Raw genomic sequence first — 20879 nt, 5'->3', positions numbered from 1 at the left:
TTTTATAAGTCTTCAGATCCTCTCTGATTGGCCTGTAAACTGCTTTGTTGGGTTTTTTTTGCTCTTTTGCTACTGTTTTTTAATCTTTTATTACTCTTGTGTGTTTTGGATGAATTTCTCAGAGAGATCCCAGACTTGTATAGAAAGGTTGAGGCCAAAGTTGTGTGTTTGTCTCAGAGGAATGCGGTAGTGAGTCTGTATTTTAGGTCAGGTAGTGCTGCGTGAAAGCAAAGACTGGTAGCAGGGCCTTGCTGTGACATTTGTTTTGCTGAAAGTGTTTTGAGACATGCTAACATAACGAAAAAGGATCAGAAGCTGGCAACATCAGCCCTGACAGCAATACCACACTCAATCTGAAACTCCACTCCAGAGCACACCTGCTGTAAACAGCACAAAACACAAACACCTGCACACAGGAAGAAGAAACTGAAAGCACACACCGCAAGATCAACTGCGGTTATGGGACCCTGCACGGATGCTCTGAAGCATGAGCACATCTATGTATCAAAGTTCAGCTTCATGGAAAAGAGCAGACATTTAATTTAAGCAAATGATGAGGTTCTTTTGGCTGTAGGTGAGAGGGCTGCCGACGCGTGATGCTGTTGGTTGGTGTTGAAGATAAAGCATAGTTCTGATCGTGTTTTACATACTTTTTGTGTTTTCAGCGTTGATGACGAGGCCATTTGCATGTTAGCTCTTGTCTGGAGCTGATAAGGCCAGGTCCAGGGACTTCATCCTCTGTGCTCATGTTTGTGACTGTGTCAGAACACTAGAGCGTCTCTCTGTCCTACATGCACATGTTAGTAACTGTGTCAGAACACTAGAGCGTCTCTCTGTCCTATATGCACATGTTAGTAACTGTGTCAGAACACTAGAGCGTCTCTCTGTCCTATATGCACATGTTTGTGACTGTGTCAGAACACTAGAGCGTCTCTCTGTCCTATATGCACATGTTAGTGCTGACCGATAAATCGTATTTTCATCGTCATCGCGATATGAACGTGCGCGATATTCACTGCGTTGCAGGTGGTCTTTTGCGATGTGTTTTAAGAGAAATCTTTTTATTTACACGCACCATGCATTCACGCTCAGCATACGAACATTTGACCTGTCAGATGGAGCCCTGGATACCTGGGCCATGCATTCACACCATTTGGCCAATCAGATGAAGCCTCAGCTTGCTGTCAGCTACCCTCAGATTAATTGGTGTGAATTTGGTGGCGAGTGTGAGGTTAGCTAACACGATGGCGGAGGAAGGAGAGAAGAGCGAGGAAAATGTGGTTGGGGAAGACCTTGTGGTGAAAAAGAACAGCACTCTTGCTCTGTGGGATTATTTTGGATTCAGGAGGGACGACATGTTACTACGACGGGGTTTTAGGGCCACATTGAGGAAAAAAAATCTGAGATTTCGAGAATAAAGTCGTAATTTTACAAGAAAAAATCATCATATTTCAAGAAGTCGTAAAGACTTAATTTTAGGCTACGTGTTGTTTTAAAGGGGAAATGTTTCAAGAGCAGCCTGCCTACGTTAAATGAGGAATGTGGAGCATCAGCACCACAATATCATAAATATTTGGTAATATATTTTCCTAAAATCATGTTTTTTTTCCTTGAAATGTTACGATTTTTTACGAGTGTCTCTCTGTCCCATATGCACATGTCAGTAACTGTGTCAGAGCACAGAATGTCTCTCCATCCTGGTCAGGCTTTATACTTATGACAAGTATATGGTTTCTTATGACATTTCTTATGAGGAAACCATATAATTCTTGTTTTCTTTTTTCTCCCCCATATCTCCAGTTTAGAGGGTTGCATTAGCCATTCTCCTCACTCAGAGACTGCCTCGCCCTGTCCTCACTCAGAGACTGTCTCGCCCAGTCCTCACTCAGAGACTGTCTCACCCTGTCCTCACTCAGAGACTGTCTCGCCCCGTCTTCGTCCAGAGACTGTCTCGCCCAGTCCTCACTCAGAGACTGTCTCGCCCTGTCCTCACTCAGAGACTGCCTCACCCAGTCCTCACTCAGAGACTCTCGCCCTGTCTTCACTCAGAGACTGTCTCGCCCTGTCCTCACTCAGAGACTGTCTCGCCCTGTCTTCGTCCAGAGACTGTCTCGCCCTGTCCTCACTCAGAGACTGTCTCGCCCTGTCCTCACTCAGAGACTGCCTCACCCTGTCCTCACTCAGAGACTCTTGCCCTGTCCTCACTCAGAGACTGCCTCACCCAGTCCTTACTCAGAGACTCTCGCCCTGTCCTCACTCAGAGACTGCCTCGCCCAGTCCTCACTCAGAGACTGTCTCGCCCTGTCTTCGTCCAGAGACTGTCTCGCCCTGTCCTCACTCAGAGACTGTCTCACCCTGTCCTCACTCAGAGACTGCCTCACCCAGTCCTCACTCAGAGACTGCCTCACCCTGTCCTCACTCAGAGACTGCCTCACCCAGTCCTTACTCAGAGACTCTCGCCCTGTCCTCACTCAGAGACTGTCTCGCCCTGTCCTCACTCAGAGACTGCCTCGCCCAGTCCTCACTCAGAGACTGTCTCGCCCTGTCCTCGTTCAGAGACTGTCTCGCCCCGTCCTCGTTCAGAGACTGTCTCACCCCGTCCTCGTTCAGAGACTGTCTCACTCTGTCCTTGTCCAGAGACTGTCTTGCCCTGTCCTTGTCCAGAGACTGTCTCGCCCTGTCTTCGTTCAGAGACTGTCTCGCCCTGTCTTCGTTCAGAGACTGTCTCTCCCTGTCCTCGTCCAGAGGCTGTCTCACTCTGTCCTCGTTCAGAGGCTGTCTCACTCTGTCCTCGTTCAGAGGCTGTCTCACTCTGTCCTCGTTCAGAGGCTGTCTCACTCTGTCCTCGTACAGAGGCTGTCTCACTCTGTCCTCATTAACAGACAGAGTAATCCTCGGTTCTTGTTCCTAACGACATGCAGTTTTTTTTCAAATGGAAGTTGAGTCTGCCCTTTCAAAATAATCAAGAGAACGTTGTAACATTAAACCGTGTGGTTCCTTTAGACCAATGAAATTAAAGGACTTTTGCCGGCTTTCACTCAGCATGCTTTTAAATCTAAACTTTATGTTCCCATTCACTCAAACCACGTGACTGTCCAAGCTGATCTGTGAAAATACACAACAGCCCCCAGGCCACTGATTTATATTTGAAGCAAAGTGTATTTCTACAGGTTCCAAAGGATGAAGTATTTTTCCCAGTATCTTCATTCATATGGAGTAGTTGGTCCATTTTTCTAGTGCCATCTAGTGGCCACTCAGAGCTTGGCCCCCAGAATTGCAGCTTGCAGCTAAATCTTGGCTTCTTATTAAGAGACTTCCTCTTACAGTCAGTGGCATAAAGCATCTGTGAAGGCTGTGATGGTACTGGAGGCCAGTTGTTTTTGCTGCAGGCTTTGTGAGGGGGCAGTTTGCCAGACACCTATGTTGTTTTTGTCAGTTGATGTGTTTGTCAGTTGATGTGTTTGTCCTCTGCCTTTTGCTCATCAGTATTACCCGAGTTGTGTGTCGAATTTTTCTTTTGAAAACAGCATGCTGGGATAACTTTGTTTGCTAGGCTTGTTTTTGGCGTAGCCTCCTAACAGTGGAGATCATTTCAACATCATCACTGAAATCATTTCAACAGCGTTGTGTTTAAGAGCCACATCGCAGCAGTTTGTCATGGTAGTCTCATGTTGGCTAGTGCGTGCTAACGCGTTCATATTTTGCATCAGAAGATCTCCAGTGACCCGTCTTCCAAAAACATCCAAACTAACATTCCAGTAGAGTCAAATGCATCAGCATGTCACTGGTATAATTTTGATCGTATGTTGATGGCTACGCCTGTGTTCCGTTGTCTCTGTTTCCACAGAAAAACAGAGCCAAGTGAGTCAAGGTAAGACATGGTCTCTTTGAAAGCTTCAGTCTTGCTCTGAACTTTTAACAGTACAAAAAAAACCCATTTTGACACCAAGGTGGTATCTGTAAAGCTGTGTATTGTAATTCATCTTTATGGCTAAAAGAGGACAGTGGGCTGCAGTGGCTGTGAGAGCAGATCCTAATTTTGGGCTTCTAGTGTCGTGTTTACCCATTAGGATGAAGCTCTGCTGTGTCTGCTAATTTAAGTTACATTCAGGAGTCAATGGCTGACTAAAAAACTATAGAGTCTTAGGACCCTCCGCCTCTTAACTCCACGCATGCACGCGCACACACACGCACATATATAGACACACACACACATGTAAATGCACTTTCTGTCAGCGGTACGTAAACAGTCCTGGTTGTCAGTGTGTGTGCTCATATTCGTAGAGGGATGTTTCCTGTAGAACAGTAAGGGGGCTCAGGAGTGAGATGCCCAGCGGCTCACTGTTAGACACCAGACGGGATTGTGGGATTTTGAGTTTAGAGAATGGCAGGGCAGTCCCCTCTCTTTCAATTATTTTGCACAATCATTTCGATGGAACGATATTCCTCCTCCTGTTTTTTTTTTTTGTTTGTTTGTGTGGTGTTTTTTTTGTTTGTTTTTTTTAATGCAGACAGACTTTAGTATGTGCTGTTTTCACCAGTGCAAGCATGCGTGTGTGCGTGTGTGTGTGTGCGTGTGCGTGTGTGTGTGTGCGTGTGTGTGTGTGTGTGTGTTTGTGTGTGGGTGGGGTGGTGTGTTGACTGGCGTTTGGCACTCCCTGTTCTTAGCTCCTCGTGTAGAGAACAGAGGACAATGTCGCTCCCACAGCTCAGTTTCCTTTCACTGCAGTGATTTAGCAGCACAGAAAAGGAGTAGGAACACACTGAGAGGTGGGTAGTGTACGCGGAGCTCACAGAGCGGCAAGACTTAAAATGAGATTCTGGAAAGAAGCCAAAGCCGCTCCAGGCAGCAGGCACTACCCCCCCCCCCCCCCCCAAAATACTGACTCAGTGGAAAATCCGAATGAAAACAACCCCCTGGTCCCTGATATAAAAGCCATTTTCGCTCTTTCTTTCTCTCAGCCCTCCCAGAAATAGGGTTATCATGTGTCTTTACATGTTCGGCCAGAATCAGGGAATAAGGGCAGGGTTTTTTTATTCCCTCCGTTCCCACAACTACTTACGACGAAAACCCGAAAAAAAGACCTCGATGTAAAAATCAGAATCTGAAATGGCGCTGGGTGAGTAGAGAGGAGAAGGGCTGGACTCCTCCTGGTCTGGGAGCAGGAGGGAAGAGGAGTGTGGTTGTGGAGGTTTAATAAGGAGCATGTCTAACCATGATGAGGCACTTGGCATCCCAGGCTGTTTCAAAATGGCAGAACACAGCAAGCCTCCTCTCTGGGTGTCTGTTAACCCCATACATGCCACAGGTGAGCGAAGCAGAGTCAAAACACCGCCCCGTGGAAGGCTTCACCAGAACTCTGATTCTGTTCACGTGATCGAGGCGTCTTCTCTTTGATTCTTGTGTTTTGGTGGTTTGTTTGTTTTTTGTTTGTTTGGGTTTTTTTGTATTTTGTTTTGTTTTTTAAGACCAACTGGAAAGATTGCATTGAAATTCACAAATACATACCGCAAAAAGGTATTTGGTCAGGTCGGAAAAGATGGAAGCATGTATTATAATAACATTATACTGTAGTAGTAACTGACATTTGGCATTATAGATTTATAGACTTTACCCACAAATTAATAGAATGGCAATTTAACACAACTGTCTTTCCCCATACTTGACATTAACAACTCACAGGTGAAACAATCTAATACTGTAATGCATATGATACTGTAACATACAATACTGTTATATATAATACTGTAGCATACAATACTGTAATATATAATAATGTAACATACAATACTATAATATATAATAATGTAATGCGCATAATACTGTAATACATATAATAATGTAATACATATAGTACTGTAGTGTATAATACAATAATATATGATAATGTAATATGCATAATACTATAATATAGAATACTGTAATACATATAATACTGTAACGTGTAACACTATAATATAGAATACTGTAATATATATAATACTGTAACGTGTAACGCTATAATATGGAATAATCTAATATATATAATACTGTAACGTGTAACACTATAATATAGAATAATCTAATATATATAATACTGTAACGTGTAACACTATAATATGGAATAATCTAATATATATAATACTGTAACGTGTAACACTATAATATAGAATAATCTAATATATATAATACTGTAACGTGTAACACTATAATATAGAATAATCTAATACATATAATGGTGTAACGCATATAGTACTGTAACATTTAATAGTGTAAGCAGTAAGAGGGATCCTGACATAAGGATGTCATTTAGTTTAGGTCATGTTCAGTAACTCGGCCTTGCCTGGTCAAAGCTGTCACTGTTCAGAGTCAATATGTCAGTCAATTCCGTCGTTCCAATTCAAGGGAAGGCAACAGAGCTGAAGAAATAGAATTGAATTGAGAATGTGGGAAGGTGACCTGAAGGTGACCCCTTTTACGGCACAGCTTAAGACAGGAGAATGAAGGAGTGTTTAACAGGGTCTGTGTTTGACTGTGCTGTAAAAGAGCTATATTTGTGAAGTAGCGCTGATACTCTGGAGCATAGATTAGAGTGTGTTCAAAACACCATATGTCTATGCTAATTAGTGTGGCCACTGTAGCCTGAGAGGTTGTTTGTGTATAATACACTGCTCTGGTGTTTTTGGTCATTAATGTTAATTTGTCACTGCTGTCTTTTGGATGAAGCTCTTGGATTTAATATCCATGTATTTTAGTTAAATGTACACTGGGTAGGTACAGTAAATTCTTCAAAGCACCGTAGATGTTTAGCGTCTTAAATGTAGCTCTGCTCTTTGAGAAGCATTTTCATTATACTGCGTTTTAGTCTTATTTAATCATGGCTCAAGAGTGCGACCAAAAATCTGTCAAGTGCGAATAAACACTTTCATTGGCTGCACCGGTGCGCCTGACATTTAGCAGGTCTGTCTCTGTGTGTGAAGCGTGGACCCGCCCCCTACTCGGCCTCTGATTGGCTCTGACCCTGATACTGTTCTTCGCTGAATGTGGGTGGGGAAAAAAATAAGGCATGTGTGTATGTGTAAAAACCCCGCCCTGTACTCCTCAAGGGACTTCATACCTTAAAACGTAACAGTAATTCAAAATGAAGAGAACTACTGACTGTTATTTCATCAAGAAAAATGCTACGGCACCCATTACACCTGTTGCCGGCCCTGAAAAGCCCAGCCCAGACCCCACATCATTATCAGCACTTTTTCAGTTTGTTTTTTAAACAATTGAAGTTATTGCGATTTCTTGTTTGTGCAGTGATTTAAATAAAGAAAAAACATTTGTCTGCTCCTTTATTCCTGTTTACAATCATTTAAATAATGTGTTACGAAATTACCAATGTGTATGGGAACTGGCAAAAAAGGAAACACTCAAAATGTATTATGGCGGCACCAAAAGGCGCAGTGAAAAAGTTTGGGTGCACCTAAATGAAAACGTCAGGCGCACCAGTGCAACTAATGTAAAAAGTCTGGAGCCCTGTTAATGCTTTTTGGCCTTTTTGCGTCACTGAGGGATTCTTAAGGCAGATTGATCTGAAATGGACACATTCAGAGGGACATCGTGAATTAGGCTTTGATTGATCTGAAATGGCCACATTCAGAGGGACATAGTCAATTAGGCTTCGCTGGCACTGCTGGGGCAGACCACTCTGGCTTGTCGGCTCCATCCAGGCTGAAGAATGACTGGGCATTTTCTCGTTAGCTGGATGACCAGTTCACTTTGCTGGTCTGTGGCCCAGCCAGCCCTGTGTGGGTGGTGTCTCTATCACAAAGCCTTATGTGTCTGCTAAAGATTTTACCATCTTTCCTTCCTAAAAGTCTCCCCCCCCCCCCCCCCCCCCCCCCCCCCGGCAGACGCACACTCACTTTCTTGTTTTCACCCTCTCTGGTTAGCTATGAGGCAGGCAGATCCCAGAAAGCCCCAAGGCTAGAGCAGAGCTGTAAAACTTCACCACATCCCGTCTGGAGTGGCGGAGTGGAAGAGGCAAACCTCCGACATACAATTCTGGGTTCCCTCACGCTGGCTAAATGTTTGCCTCATGGGATTTGTAAAAATTACAGACAACAGCAACACTCATTCAAACCCAAACTTCACATTTTAGTTTCCCAGACAGTGGACAGTAGGAAATGCATTCTCCGTCTCAGTGTCTCTCCAGTTCTAAAAGAGTTTGTATAAGTGATATTTATGTAAACTTTAGTTAAGAAGTGTCTTGAGAACTTGGTCACGAGTATATAAAATAAACTGGTGCATGCAGTGAAATTTCCAGCATGCCTCTGAGACGTGTAGTTGTCCTGGGTATTCAGTGCATTGATGCTAAGCTCTCAGTCTTCAATTAGATTTCTGTAGTATGTGGTATGGATCAGTCTTCCATTAGATTTCTGTTGTATGTGGTATGGATCAGTCTTTGATTAGGTTTCTGTCGTATGTGGTATGGATCAGTCTTCCATTAGATTTCTGTTGTATGTGGTATGGATCAGTCTTCGATTAGGTTTCTGTCGTATGTGGTATGGATCAGTCTTCCATTAGATTTCTGTTGTATGTGGTATGGATCAGTCTTTGATTAGGTTTCTGTCGTATGTGGTATGGATCAGTCTTCGATTAGGTTTCTGTCGTATGTGGTATGGATCAGTCTTCCATTAGATTTCTGTTGTATGTGGTATGGATCAGTCTTTGATTAGGTTTCTGTCGTATGTGGTATGGATCAGTCTTTGATTAGGTTTCTGTCGTATGTGGTATGGATCAGTCTTTGATTAGGTTTCTGTCGTATGTGGTATGGATCAGTCCTGATTAGGTTTCTGTCGTATGTGGTATGGATCAGTCCTGATTAGGTTTCTGTCGTATGTGGTATGGATCAGTCTTTGATTAGGTTTCTGTCGTATGTGGTATGGATCAGTCTTCGATTAGGTTTCTGTCGTATGTGGTATGGATCAGTCTTCGATTAGGTTTCTGTCGTATGTGGTATGGATCAGTCTTCGATTAGGTTTCTGTCGTATGTGGTATGGATCAGTCTTCGATTAGGTTTCTGTCGTATGTGCTATGGAACATCGGTGAGGAACAGTCTGTTCTCTGAGCGGAGCCTCCTTGTTCTAAAACACTGTCATGTGTCATGTACGTAAACACCACCCAACAGGTTGGTTCTGCCTTTGCTTCTCACTATGCCCTGTAAGAGGAGCGACTTCTGGGCTTTTATTTAGTGTTCTCAGCTGAGGTTGCTCTTTGACTCCTGGAATTTACTGTTTACATGTGTTTCAAACTGTAGGATCTTTCCTCTGACATCTTGAAAGACAACCTCTGGTTTGAACATTGTGTGAAAATGAAGTGACACAGGGTACATATATTCATACTGAAGCATTCTGTTTGGAACTGATGGTTTGTTGTGTATTGTGAATAGAGTCCTCCGCTTTGAAAAGGTTAATGTAGTGTATAAAAGTGCACCCTGGTTTGGTTATAGTGTTTACACGCTACGGTTACATAAGATGAAATACAGATTGTGCTGGTATTCCTGTCCTCGAGGGCTCTAAGTCCCAGTAACCAGTTCTTTCTGATTGAAGGTCTCACTTTAATTATATGTTCCATGTTCTCACTGAATTGAGGCTTCAGTCTGAGTGTGTTAAGAGCCTGCTCACTCTCTGCTGACCTCTGACCGCTTTGGCTGTGTGCTTGGTCTTCATTAAGAGTACGTTCTATGTGGCTAGTCTTATACTGTCCCACGAGACAGGAACCAACCTGTCCATGACGTCCCACTGTGATCTGTAACCCATAACTATGGAGTATCTGCAACTTTGTCTTTGCGTGAAGAATAGAGGTCAGGGTCCCATCATACAGTTTCGCTGTGATGTAAAGAAAGCTAAATGGGCAGTCTTTCACCCGAACAGTGGCTGATTTGAGTCAGGTTTTTTTGGCTGAGAATAGACACCTGAAGGGGCTTTGCACAGTTTCACAGTTGTAAGAAATTCTGCCAGGATGTAGATGTTTCAGAGAAATCTTCCTGAGGTGAGGCAGATGTTTAAAGAGTAGGGTTTGGTTAGTTGACAGTAAGTGTGTGTATCCAGAGATATATGGCAGTATGGCTCAGAGATATATGGCAGTATGGCTCAGAGACCACAGACGCGGTGTGGTAGCAGGTCCACTGTTCCAGTCGTAATGCTATCAGAATGGTTCTGACTGCTCATCACTGTCACCACAACCACTCACAACAGTGTCCTCAACTTGATTTAGCTCTCCTCAAATGTTTTTCTGTGTGTGTTTGTATTTATTCCAGAGTGCTTCCAGAAGTCAGTCGGATCCCATTCTACTCTCCGATGCAGAGCCTGGAGCGCTCTGAGTCAGTGCTGGGGGACTCGCAGAGCCTCACAGAACAACTGAGTCGCTACGACTTGGACACTCTGGACGTGGCCTGGCTGGAACTGGTCAATTCAGAGTTTAGGGAGTTAGGTAAGGACAAACAGTGTGTGGAGATCTTTTTGGGGGTCCAGGCAGTTGCTGCTGTATCTCTCTTGTAATTCAAAGATTGTTATTATTGTTATTATTATTATTATTATTACCCTCCCAGGGAAATTGTATGGGATTAGGTGGACAATAAAACCTGTGATTAAATAGTAGGGGTGTAAATCAGAGGTTTCATGACGATGCGATCCTACATGGATTCTTTTAGCCAACAATCAGATGATTTTGAATACCCCAAAATTTGCCATGATGCGATCGGTTAGATACTGGGGTCTACAGTCAAAATGAAATGATACGATGAAATTTCACACAATCTGTTACATTTCTATGAACTCACAAATGCAGAAAAATATAATGTGAACATTTTATTAGTAAATGTCAAATACAGTAGTCATAAGCAGTGAATAACTTCTCAGTACAGTCGTACCTCGACTTTCGTGGGTTTAACTTCCGCGGATTTGATTATTCGCGAGTTTGCCATCAATAATTAAATTGGATTTTTTTTTGGAATTCTGCGGCCTACCAGGAAAATCACAGACGGCACACATAGCCTAGAAAATGTAAAGAAAACTAAAAAAAAGGTTTAGTAAAGTCATAGTTACAGTAAAGTGTATTGTTCTACTTCTCTTTGTGTGTTGAATATGGTCATCAGTACTAAGGGTTAAGGTTTGGGGGGGGGGGCTAGAGATATTCACGGTTTTTCACCTTTGCGGGGGTCCTGCGCTCTTAAGCCCCGCAAATGTGGAGTGTCGACTGCAAATAATACTAGTTCTCAGTAAAAAATACTCATCGCTGTTTTGGAAGTGTTGGTCAGTTTTTGAGGAAAAAAGGTGGTCAGTGATGTGGGTGTGGGAGTCTCTCTTGTGTTAGAGCCACCAGCTTCAACACTGTGTCACCTTTTCAGGTGAGCTGACAAGTTTTTGGTTTTACCTGAGTATCTTAATTCACACTTACATTCTTTGCAAACAGCAAAGGTCTTGTCTGCCTCTCCATTATTTTTTCTAAAACCAAAATGTTTCCACACCCATGACTTGTTACCAACGGGAGAGCGGAAACCTTCGTTTTCTTGGCTGCTACTGCTCAGACGACCGGTAGATTGCTGCTGCACCGTCAAGTGCTTTAATGTGAACACTAGCAAGCAAGGCTTTAATTGGTGGACTGCAACAAGTTTACACCGCATGCCACCACCTACAGCGTAAGAGTGTACAGAGAGGAATCATGTGGATAATGTTGGAACAGGTGTGAAAATAAACAGGTATGCATAAGTGTTTGTGCGTCACATCGATGACACTGGATCGTTTGCTGTTTGGTCGATGCATCGATACAGATCGAGGGGTTGTTACTCCTCTATTAAATAGATGGGTGTCTGCCTTCTGTTGAAGACCGGTTGATGTGAAGTTCACTGAAACTCTGCCTAATATGCTGTGTATAGAACTTCCAAAACAATGCTTTGATTCTTACACTCAGAGGCCGGTTTATTAGGCACACTCATCTGATAGTGTGGTCATGCCATGAACATCCTTTTCTGCCTCGACTCAGAGATGCCCCTTTGGCTTGAGGCTGATAAAGTGAACCGGCTGTCATGTTCCAGAGCCGTTCTGAAACAGTTTGTGCGCTGAGACATGACAAGTTATTCTGCCAGAAATGTCAGAGTCAGAGCGGATTAAACTGGAGCCGTGAGGGCACCTGTTCAGCATCTGGCCCACTGAGGCCTTCAGGTATTTCTCTGGGAACTCACCTGGCCCCGTGGACTCATGCTAGTACACCAAACCCTGACCACTATCAGCATGACTGGACACAAAGTGAGATTCGTCAAACCAGGCAGCGTCACTCAGTTATCCAGTGTCGTTCCCAGTGGAGACGTGTCCTCTGGCAGGAATGTAAGCTAGTGTGGTGGTTGTGTGAGACCAGAACTGAAGCAATGAGGTGTGTGTCCTTACATGTACAAGCTACTCTGTGCACCTCTTTTCTACCGCGGTGTTATTGGCCTGTTTATGGCCTGTCGTTTAGCTTGTGTTATTCTCCACAAGCTGTTCTGCTCCGTTTTGTTTTGGTGAAGTTATTCATTTATTTATGTAATGGAACATCTCCACATAGACCTTCCGTCACTAATAAAGCATCACTAATAGAGCTAATAGAGCACTCCCAGCTCCCACTTATGTAAATAATCTGTGAGCATCTTAAGTGTGAATTTAACGATTATGTTCTACCTAATGAAATGATATGTCTCTCAAATATTAGAAAATTTGCTGCAGCAGCAGCCTGTGGTTCAACCAATATCTCCCTGGTGCTATAGTGGAGCACAGGCCAAGCAGTTGTCATGGCTCCTATGGCCAGATTAGGCCAAATTCAAACTGCTCCCTCGTTGAGGATTTAAGTCCTGATGAGGATTTAAGGACAACTGAATGTCAGTCTTTAGAGTGTGTTTAGAAAAGGTCTGGTTTTGGTTCTGTTCAGGAACACACATTCTCTCACACACACATGCATACATATATTCAGATTAGAGGAGGGCGATATTTCGAATGTACTCGATGTATCATGGCTTGTTCTACGGGCGATGTAGTAAATGACCACATTGCGAACGTCGAGTACAAATTGTCACAGAATTTTTTTAAGCTGCCGGCATGAGACTCGCTTTGGCATTTTTCTTCTCTTGGTCTCTCCTATGGCTCTCTCTCTCTCACAGACACAAAAAGACAAAAGAACTCGCACATATACGTCACACACACTCGCCCGCCCATCCAGACCGCTCTCCTGGGCGAGTGTGTGTGATGTTTATAGGTGAGACGTGTGTTTTTGTATCTGGAGGGAACAGGGAAAGAACCTGGAGAGAGTAAAATAAGTGAAGTACCAAAGCGAGTTTATATGTGTTGAGTTCAGAAACAGTAACAGGAGATGGAGGCGAATGAATTGGTACTGACAAGAAGCAGCACTGGATCCATCGTCTAGCAGTGGTTTGGGTATCGCAAGGAAAATGTTGAATAAATATTGTTTTGATCAGTTTCACTTGGTTCTGATTTCCCCCCTTTTTGCGTGCAAGTTTAAAATTGTTCCAACAGAAACCTCTGATGAATATAAACAAGAATGTTTTAATGTAGACATATGTTGCAGGGACTACTTAACCCTTTGTGCATACAATCACACCAGTATGCTGATGCATACTGGTGTGATTGTATGCACAAAGGGTTAAATCGAACATTTATAAAGTGCCTTAGAGATTTCAAAGTATCGAGATATAGATTGTGCATCACGATGAAGCCTACAAATATTGCGATATTATTTATAGGCCATATTGCCCAGCCCTAATTAAGATGAAGGATCTTGTCCGTGGTCTTAAGGTGTCTGATACTGGCCGCGTGTTTGGTAGGCATGTGTCTAACCCGTGTCCACGCTGTATGATGTGTGTTTAGCAGGTGTGTGTCTAACCTGTGATCCTGCTTTGTGTGCAGTGGTTGTGTGAGAGTGTGTGTGAGAGTGTGTGTGAGTGAGAGTGTCTGACCCATGTCCCCACTGTGTGTACAGAATGTTTGGTGTGTGTGTTTGTCTGTGTGTCTTACCCATGTCCCCACTGTGCGTACAGAATGTTTGGTGTGTGTGTGTGTGTCTGACCCATGTCCCCACTTTGTGTGCAGGATGTTTAGTGTGTGTGTGTGTGTGTGTGTGTGTGTGTCTAACCCATGTCCCCACTGTGTGTGCAGGATGTTTAGTGTGTGTGTGTGTGTCTAACCCATGTCCCCACTGTGTGTGCAGGATGTTTAGTGTGTGTGTGTGTGTGTCTAACCCATGTCCCCACTGTGTGTGCAGGATGTTTAGTGTGTGTGTGTGTGTGTGTCTAACCCATGTCCCCACTGTGTGTGCAGGATTTTTAGTGTGTGTGTGTGTGTCTAACCCATGTCCCCACTGTGTGTGCAGGATGTTTGGGTGTGTGTGTGTGTCTAACCCATGTCCCCACTGTGTGTGCAGGATGTTTAGTGTGTGTGTGTGTGTGTGTGTGTGTGTCTAACCCATGTCCCTACTGTGTGTGCAGGATGTTTGGGTGTGTGTGTGTGTCTAACCCATGTCCCCACTGTGTGTGCAGGATGTTTAGTGTGTGTGTGTGTGTGTGTGTGTGTGTGTGTCTAACCCATGTCCCCACTGTGTGTGCAGGATGTTTAGTGTGTGTGTGTGTGTGTGTGTCTCTAACCCATGTCCCCACTGTGTGTGCAGGATGTTTAGTGTGTGTGTGTGTGTGTGTGTGTGTCTCTAACCCATGTCCCCACTGTGTGTGCAGGATGTTTAGTGTGTGTGTGTGTGTGTGTGTGTCTAACCCATGTCCCCACTTTGTGTGCAGGATTTTTAGTGTGTGTGTGTGTGTGTGTGTGTCTAACCCATGTCCCCACTGTGTGCAGGATGTTTAGTGTGTGTGTGTGTCTAACCCATGTCCCCACTGTGTGTGCAGGATGTTTAGTGTGTGTGGGTGGGTGTGTGTGTGTGTGTGCAGGATGTTTAGTGTGTGTGGGTGTGTGTGTGTGTGCAGGATGTTTAGTGTGTGTGTGTGTCTAACCCATGTCCCCACTGTGTGTGCAGGATGTTTAGTGTGTGTGTGTGCAGGATGTTTAGTGTGTGTGTGTGTGTGTGTCTAACCCATGTCCCCACTGTGTGTGCTGCAGCGTTGCCGGAGCTGGATGAGCTGACTATGGAGCGGGTTCTGGTGGAGCTGGAGAACCAGTGTGAGGAGAACATGCAGCTGGCGATCGAGACAGAGGAAGGTTTAGGCATCGAGTACGATGAGGACGTGGTGTGTGACGTGTGCCGCTCGCCCGAGGGAGAGGACGGAAACGAGATGGTGTTCTGTGACAAGTGTAACGTCTGTGTGCACCAGGTATGAACGGTCAGACACCGAGGTTACACCCACACAGGGCTCTTTTACACCTCTTTTCTGGACTGAATTACCGGTGGGGGACTTAAATTCGATAACACATCAAAGTCCATGAAGTGAATGGAAATGAAACTTGGAGTTAAAGGACTGAAGTGGTTGATGCTTTGATTGATTGTTCTCTTTGTGTACCAGCCCTCTCTATCTGTGTAAAACAAACCAGCACAGGGCCAAGTGGTGTTAAGAGGTTTAATTTTACACCTTTATTGTTGAGACATGGATAAAAAACTGCACTTTTGCCAGTGTTTGAGTGATGAGTATTCTGATGAAACCCATCTCTTCATCCTCTTATGAAGGAGCAAAGAAATACCACATTAAGTCTTTTTTTACGGGGCCTTAGAGTATACTCAGTTCAGTTCAGCTGTGTTTGTGCTTGAACACTGAATGTAAGTTGGAAGGTGGTTCCATAGCTGTGGAGCTATAAAGGAGAATGTTCTACTGCCCGCAGTCACTTTGATAATTCTAGGAACTGTCTAGAAGGAGATGAGTGTGTGAGGAACTGGTGGATCCCATAGGTGCTGGGGAGTAAGACCATTTAAACCTTTATAAGACAGTTAACTTGTAATCAATACAATATGTAACAGGGAGCCAATACAGAGAGCACAATATTGGGGCAATGTGCTCAAATTTTGTAGATCTGCTTAGCATCTTTGTCGTACCATTTTCAACCAGCTGAAGCCTGTTCAAGGACCCTGAGAGTCATCCATCAGAGTATCTCAGTAGTCCAGCCTACACCTAACAAATGCGTTAATGACCTTTTCTGCATCTTGATGGGAGAGCAGTTTTCTAAACTTGGCGATCTTTCTTGAGTGTAAAAACGCTACTCTGGATATTTCTCTAATGCGAGAATCAAACAAGAGGCCAACATTTAACAGATGTAGCAGGCACAACAGCGAAGCCAGCAAGGTTAACTGTACGATCAGTTGCCTTGGACCAAGGAACAGTGATTCTGTCTTTTCAGAGTTTAACATTTGGAAATTACAAGTCATCCAACTTCTTATATCCTGTGAGCATTCTTCTGTTTTGGAGAACTGAGAGACCTCATCTGGCTGGACTGGTAGATACAGCTGTGTGTAATCATCATAACAGTGGAGGTTTATAGTATGTTTGCTTAAGATGTCTCCAAGAGGCAGCATATACAGTGTGAAATACAGCGGTCCAAGCACTGAACCTTGGTGGAACACCATATTTTACTTGATTGCATTCAGAGGACCATTTATATGATCAAAGTGGTAATGGTCAGTCAGACAGGATCTGAACCAAAAGGTGCCTGTCCATTTATGCAAACAAGACTTTCCGGGCTGTTTAGCAGGATATCGTGATCTTTAGGATCAAAAGCAGCACATAAATCTAACGACACAAGCAAAGATACACCGCTAAGATCTGAGGCATGGAGTAAATCATTCGAGGCCTTAACAGGAGCAGTGTCTATGCTATGGTATGGTCTAAAGCTTGAGTGAAAAATTTAAGAAATATTGTTCTGATGCAAGAATGAACAGAGCTGATTGGCCAAAGCCTTCTCTATTATTTTAGAGACAAAAGGAAGAAATAGACCTGTAGCTGGACAGATCATCCGGATCAAGATATGCTTTCTTAAAAAATACTTTAATGACAGCCAACTTAAGCACTCTGGGTACACACCCAAAGCTTAGGGATGAATTAACCATGTGTAACAATGGTTTCCCAACTTATAACAGTTTTGTCAATAGTTTTCTGGGAATGGGATCGAGGATGCACGTTGAAGACTAGGAGGATATGGTTAGTGCACTAAATTCAATGGGACAGAGTTGAGTGAAGCAATGAAGTCTCCAGGCACTGAAACTGACTCAGTAGAGTTAGCACCTTGATGGGATGCAGAAGAACTAAGAAGTTTCTCTCTGTTTTCTCATAAAAAAAATAAATAAATAAAGTCATTGCTGCCTGTTCCCAAAGAAACAGGAGGCCCAGCTGTAGTCTGATTCCTGGTTAGTTTTGAGACTGTATGGAATAAGTCTAGGATTGTTGTTATTGTTTTCAATCAGATCAGACAGATATGGCAGCTTAACTGCAGTAAGAGCTCATTTCTATTCTGTTTGGTCGTGTGCCATGTCTGTTCTGGCTGACATGATGCCTGTTTAAGGCTCGAGTTTGGTTCGTATACCAGAGCACTTACCGCTTCCCCCGTAAGTCTCTTCTTCATAGGTGGTGTAACCATGTCTAAGGTATCATGTGACGTCACAGCGCTGCAGTAGTGCAGTCACCTGTTCAGGAGCAGCTAAATCAGATGTTAGGAATAGAGACTCAGGAAGTTCAGTACTGTGGCTGAAGTAATAGTGCAACCAGTACAATATCTGGGAGCTCACAGATCAGAGAGTGCTAATGCTAATTCAATACGATATCTGGGAACTCACAGATCAGAGAGTGCTAATGCTAATTCAGTAAGATATCTGGGAGCTCACAGGTCAGAGAGTGCTAATGCTAATTCAATACCAATCAACTCCAGTGAGAGTTCAGTGTAAACTCCAGTAAGAGTTCAGTGTAGGCTCCTGTAAGAGTTCAGTGTAGGTTCCTGTAAGAGTTCAGTGTAGGCTCCAGTAAGAGTTCAGTGTAGGCTCCTGTAAGAGTTCAGTGTAGGCTCCTGTAAGAGTTCAGTGTAGGCTCCAGTAAGAGTTCAGTGTAGGCTCCTGTAAGAGTTCAATGTAGGTTCCTGTAAGAGTTCAGTGTAGGTTCCTGTAAGAGTTCAGTGTAGGCTCCAGTAAGAGTTCAGTGTAGGCTCCAGTAAGAGTTCAGTGTAGGCTCCTGTAAGAGTTCAGTGTAGGCTCCTGTAAGAGTTCAGTGTAGGTTCCTGTAAGAGTTCAGTGTAGGTTCCTGTAAGAGTTCAGTGTAGGCTCCTGTAAGAGTTCAGTGTAGGTTCCTGTAAGAGTTCAGTGTAGGTTCCTGTAAGAGTTCAGTGTAGGTTCCTGTAAGAGTTCAGTGTAGGCTCCTGTAAGAGTTCAGTGTAGGCTCCTGTAAGAGTTCAGTGTAGGCTCCTGTAAGAGTTCAGTGTAGGCTCCTGTAAGAGTTCAGTGTAGGTTCCTGTAAGAGTTCAGTGTAGGCTCCAGTAAGAGTTCAGTGTAGGCTCCTGTAAGAGTTCAGTGTAAACTCCAGTAAGAGTTCAGTGTAGGCTCCTGTAAGAGTTCAGTGTAGGTTCCTGTAAGAGTTCAGTGTAGGCTCCTGTAAGAGTTCAGTGTAGGTTCCTGTAAGAGTTCAGTGTAGGTTCCTGTAAGAGTTCAGTGTAGGCTCCTGTAAGAGTTTAGTTTAGGCTCCTGTATGAGTTCAGTGTAGGTTCCTGTAAGAGTTCAGTGTAGGCTCCTGTAAGAGCTTAGTTTAGGCTCCTGGGGGCCTGTTAGAAGAGCCAAAGACTGAGAAGGCCCCTTGTTAGAAGCTAAAGGCAGCAACACTGAGAGTAAACATTTTAAATGAGTTAAACTAACGGTCAGACAAGGGCAGAATGCTTAGACTAGATTCATAAATGGCAGCAACACCATCCCCCCGATGATTCAGGGTTCATCTTTATAGTAATATACGGGAGGAGAAGATTCATTTAGAACAGAACATAAGAACAGGTTTCTGTCAGACACAAGACACTAAGACTGAGGTCATTAATGGATCCATTTATCATGCAAGTGTTGCCTTCTGAGTGAAGGATATGACATTCAGTAATCTTGACTTTAACCTAGCATGAGCGCGAGCCTCATCTGCAGTGTGGGCTGCACTGATGTTAACTGACTTATTAAAACAGATACAACAGGAATTAAGGGGAATGGAGAATAGACGCAGTCTCGATAATGTGAAATGATATGAATGTCTAGTACAGTTAAACTCTCGCATGGGGCTTCAGAGACACGCACAGAGTACTGCAGTATGAGTCATTCGGAGTATTGTGATATGACTCATCCTGATGGCTCAGATGTATGGTTTGGTCCAGGTGTGCTCTCATTCTCTTACTGATCGAAAGGAGCTTTCTGTTCTCTGCTGTTTCTGTTACCGCGAAAAGAAAAACTAAAAAGCACTTTCAGAATGAAAAAAGCTACATTGTCTTCTCATTTCTGAACTGTGGTGTGTTTGGGTGAAAACTTTTGTAACTCAACCAACAACCGAGAGCTCTGTCAGATTTGTGTCCTCTGATGTTGTCGACAGCACTACTCTCTCTCTCTCTCTCTTACTCGTTCTGTCTCAGTGACTCATGTTTCTTTCATTTTGGTTTTCGCTCTTGCAGGCGTGTTATGGTATCCTGAAGGTACCGCAGGGGAACTGGCTGTGCCGGACCTGTGCGTTAGGGGTGCAGCCCAAATGCTTGCTGTGTCCCAAGAGAGGCGGGGCCCTGAAGCCGACCCGCAGCGGAACCAAGTGGATTCATGTCAGCTGTGCCTTATGGATCCCTGAGGTGACCATCACACAGTAACACTGTTTCAGTGACGGGGCAGATATAATGAAACATGTCAGGAACAGGCCTGGAATCTCTGAAATAAGTCACGAGTCATTCTGGAGTCATTTCTTACATTAAGAGATCATTTAATTTGGGATTTTTCACTTTTCTGTTAACCAGCATAATTTCTGTGTCGTGAGGTCAGCCCAGACCAGCGCCTCACTCTACACCACTACAGTGGACAGTAGTTGAGTTGTTGTTGTTGTGTGGACAACAGCAGATGGTTGGCACCACTACCATGGAGGAAGCTTTACAATAACAAGAAAGTCTCCCTAAGACACTTCCATTCTCTATATGCATGTTAGCATTGGTATAGGAGTTCAAAAGGATATGCACAAGCATATTCCCGCACGCGCACACCTTGACACGGGGTAGAAACTGGCGTTTAGCTTTGAAACTGCTCAGCGGCGGTTACTTTCTGCTACTCTTAATTAGATTCCGTGCTGTGTAATTCCATTCAGTGCTTTTCTTCCTTCTTTGGAAATGTTTGATTACTGTTGAAAAAAAACCCCACACGTAATATGGAGTGCTTGAGGAATGCCCATACGTGAAGCGCGGAGTGTGTGTGTGTGTGTGTGTGTGTGTGTCTTCTGTTAGGGGGAGTAAAGGGAAAAGCTGGATATCGTCCTGTTTCCGTAGGAGCTGATTCTGGTTAATGTGGCCCTCAGCATGTCAAACTCACTGTGCTTTAAACACCACCATGGGAACAGAACTGAGCAAGTCTCCTTTAAATCTCCTTTCATTCTCCTCCGTCACTCCCCCCTCCCCCAGTCATGCCACTGAAATGAGAACTTTTCTCTCACTCCACTGAAAATATGAACTAATTGGAGTCAAAATTGAGGGGAAGGAAGCAATTTAAAAGCGCTGCACACACACTCACACAGCTTCACACAAGCGTCTATTTGACAAGGAGAATCCTTTTGGATATTCCAATCAAGAGAGGACAAAAAGCGTTTGGGAAGGGAGAATGTCTCCATAGAGCAGTGACTCCAGATCTGCTGTCAGAATGGGCATTGGGAGTGCAGTGGAGTAATCATCCAGAT

The 20879-nt window shown here is 43.9% G+C and overlaps 1 protein-coding gene across 2 annotated transcripts in view; it reads left to right on the top strand.

Moving 5' to 3' along the window:
* Nucleotides 1-20879, top strand: part of jade2 (jade family PHD finger 2) — a 63835-nt gene that overhangs the window by 17959 nt on the left and 24997 nt on the right. For both annotated transcript variants that reach the window (XM_030793559.1, XM_030793558.1), the window contains exons 4-6: nucleotides 10290-10462; nucleotides 15124-15335; nucleotides 19627-19794. In XM_030793559.1, the coding sequence (XP_030649419.1) occupies nucleotides 10290-10462; nucleotides 15124-15335; nucleotides 19627-19794 (553 nt within the window). The remainder of the gene's footprint in view (nucleotides 1-10289; nucleotides 10463-15123; nucleotides 15336-19626; nucleotides 19795-20879) is intronic.

This window comes from Chanos chanos, chromosome 16 (genome assembly GCF_902362185.1).
Source record: "Chanos chanos chromosome 16, fChaCha1.1, whole genome shotgun sequence".
Lineage (NCBI taxonomy): Eukaryota > Metazoa > Chordata > Actinopteri > Gonorynchiformes > Chanidae > Chanos > Chanos chanos.
This window is presented reverse-complemented; position numbering and strand designations above follow the sequence as displayed.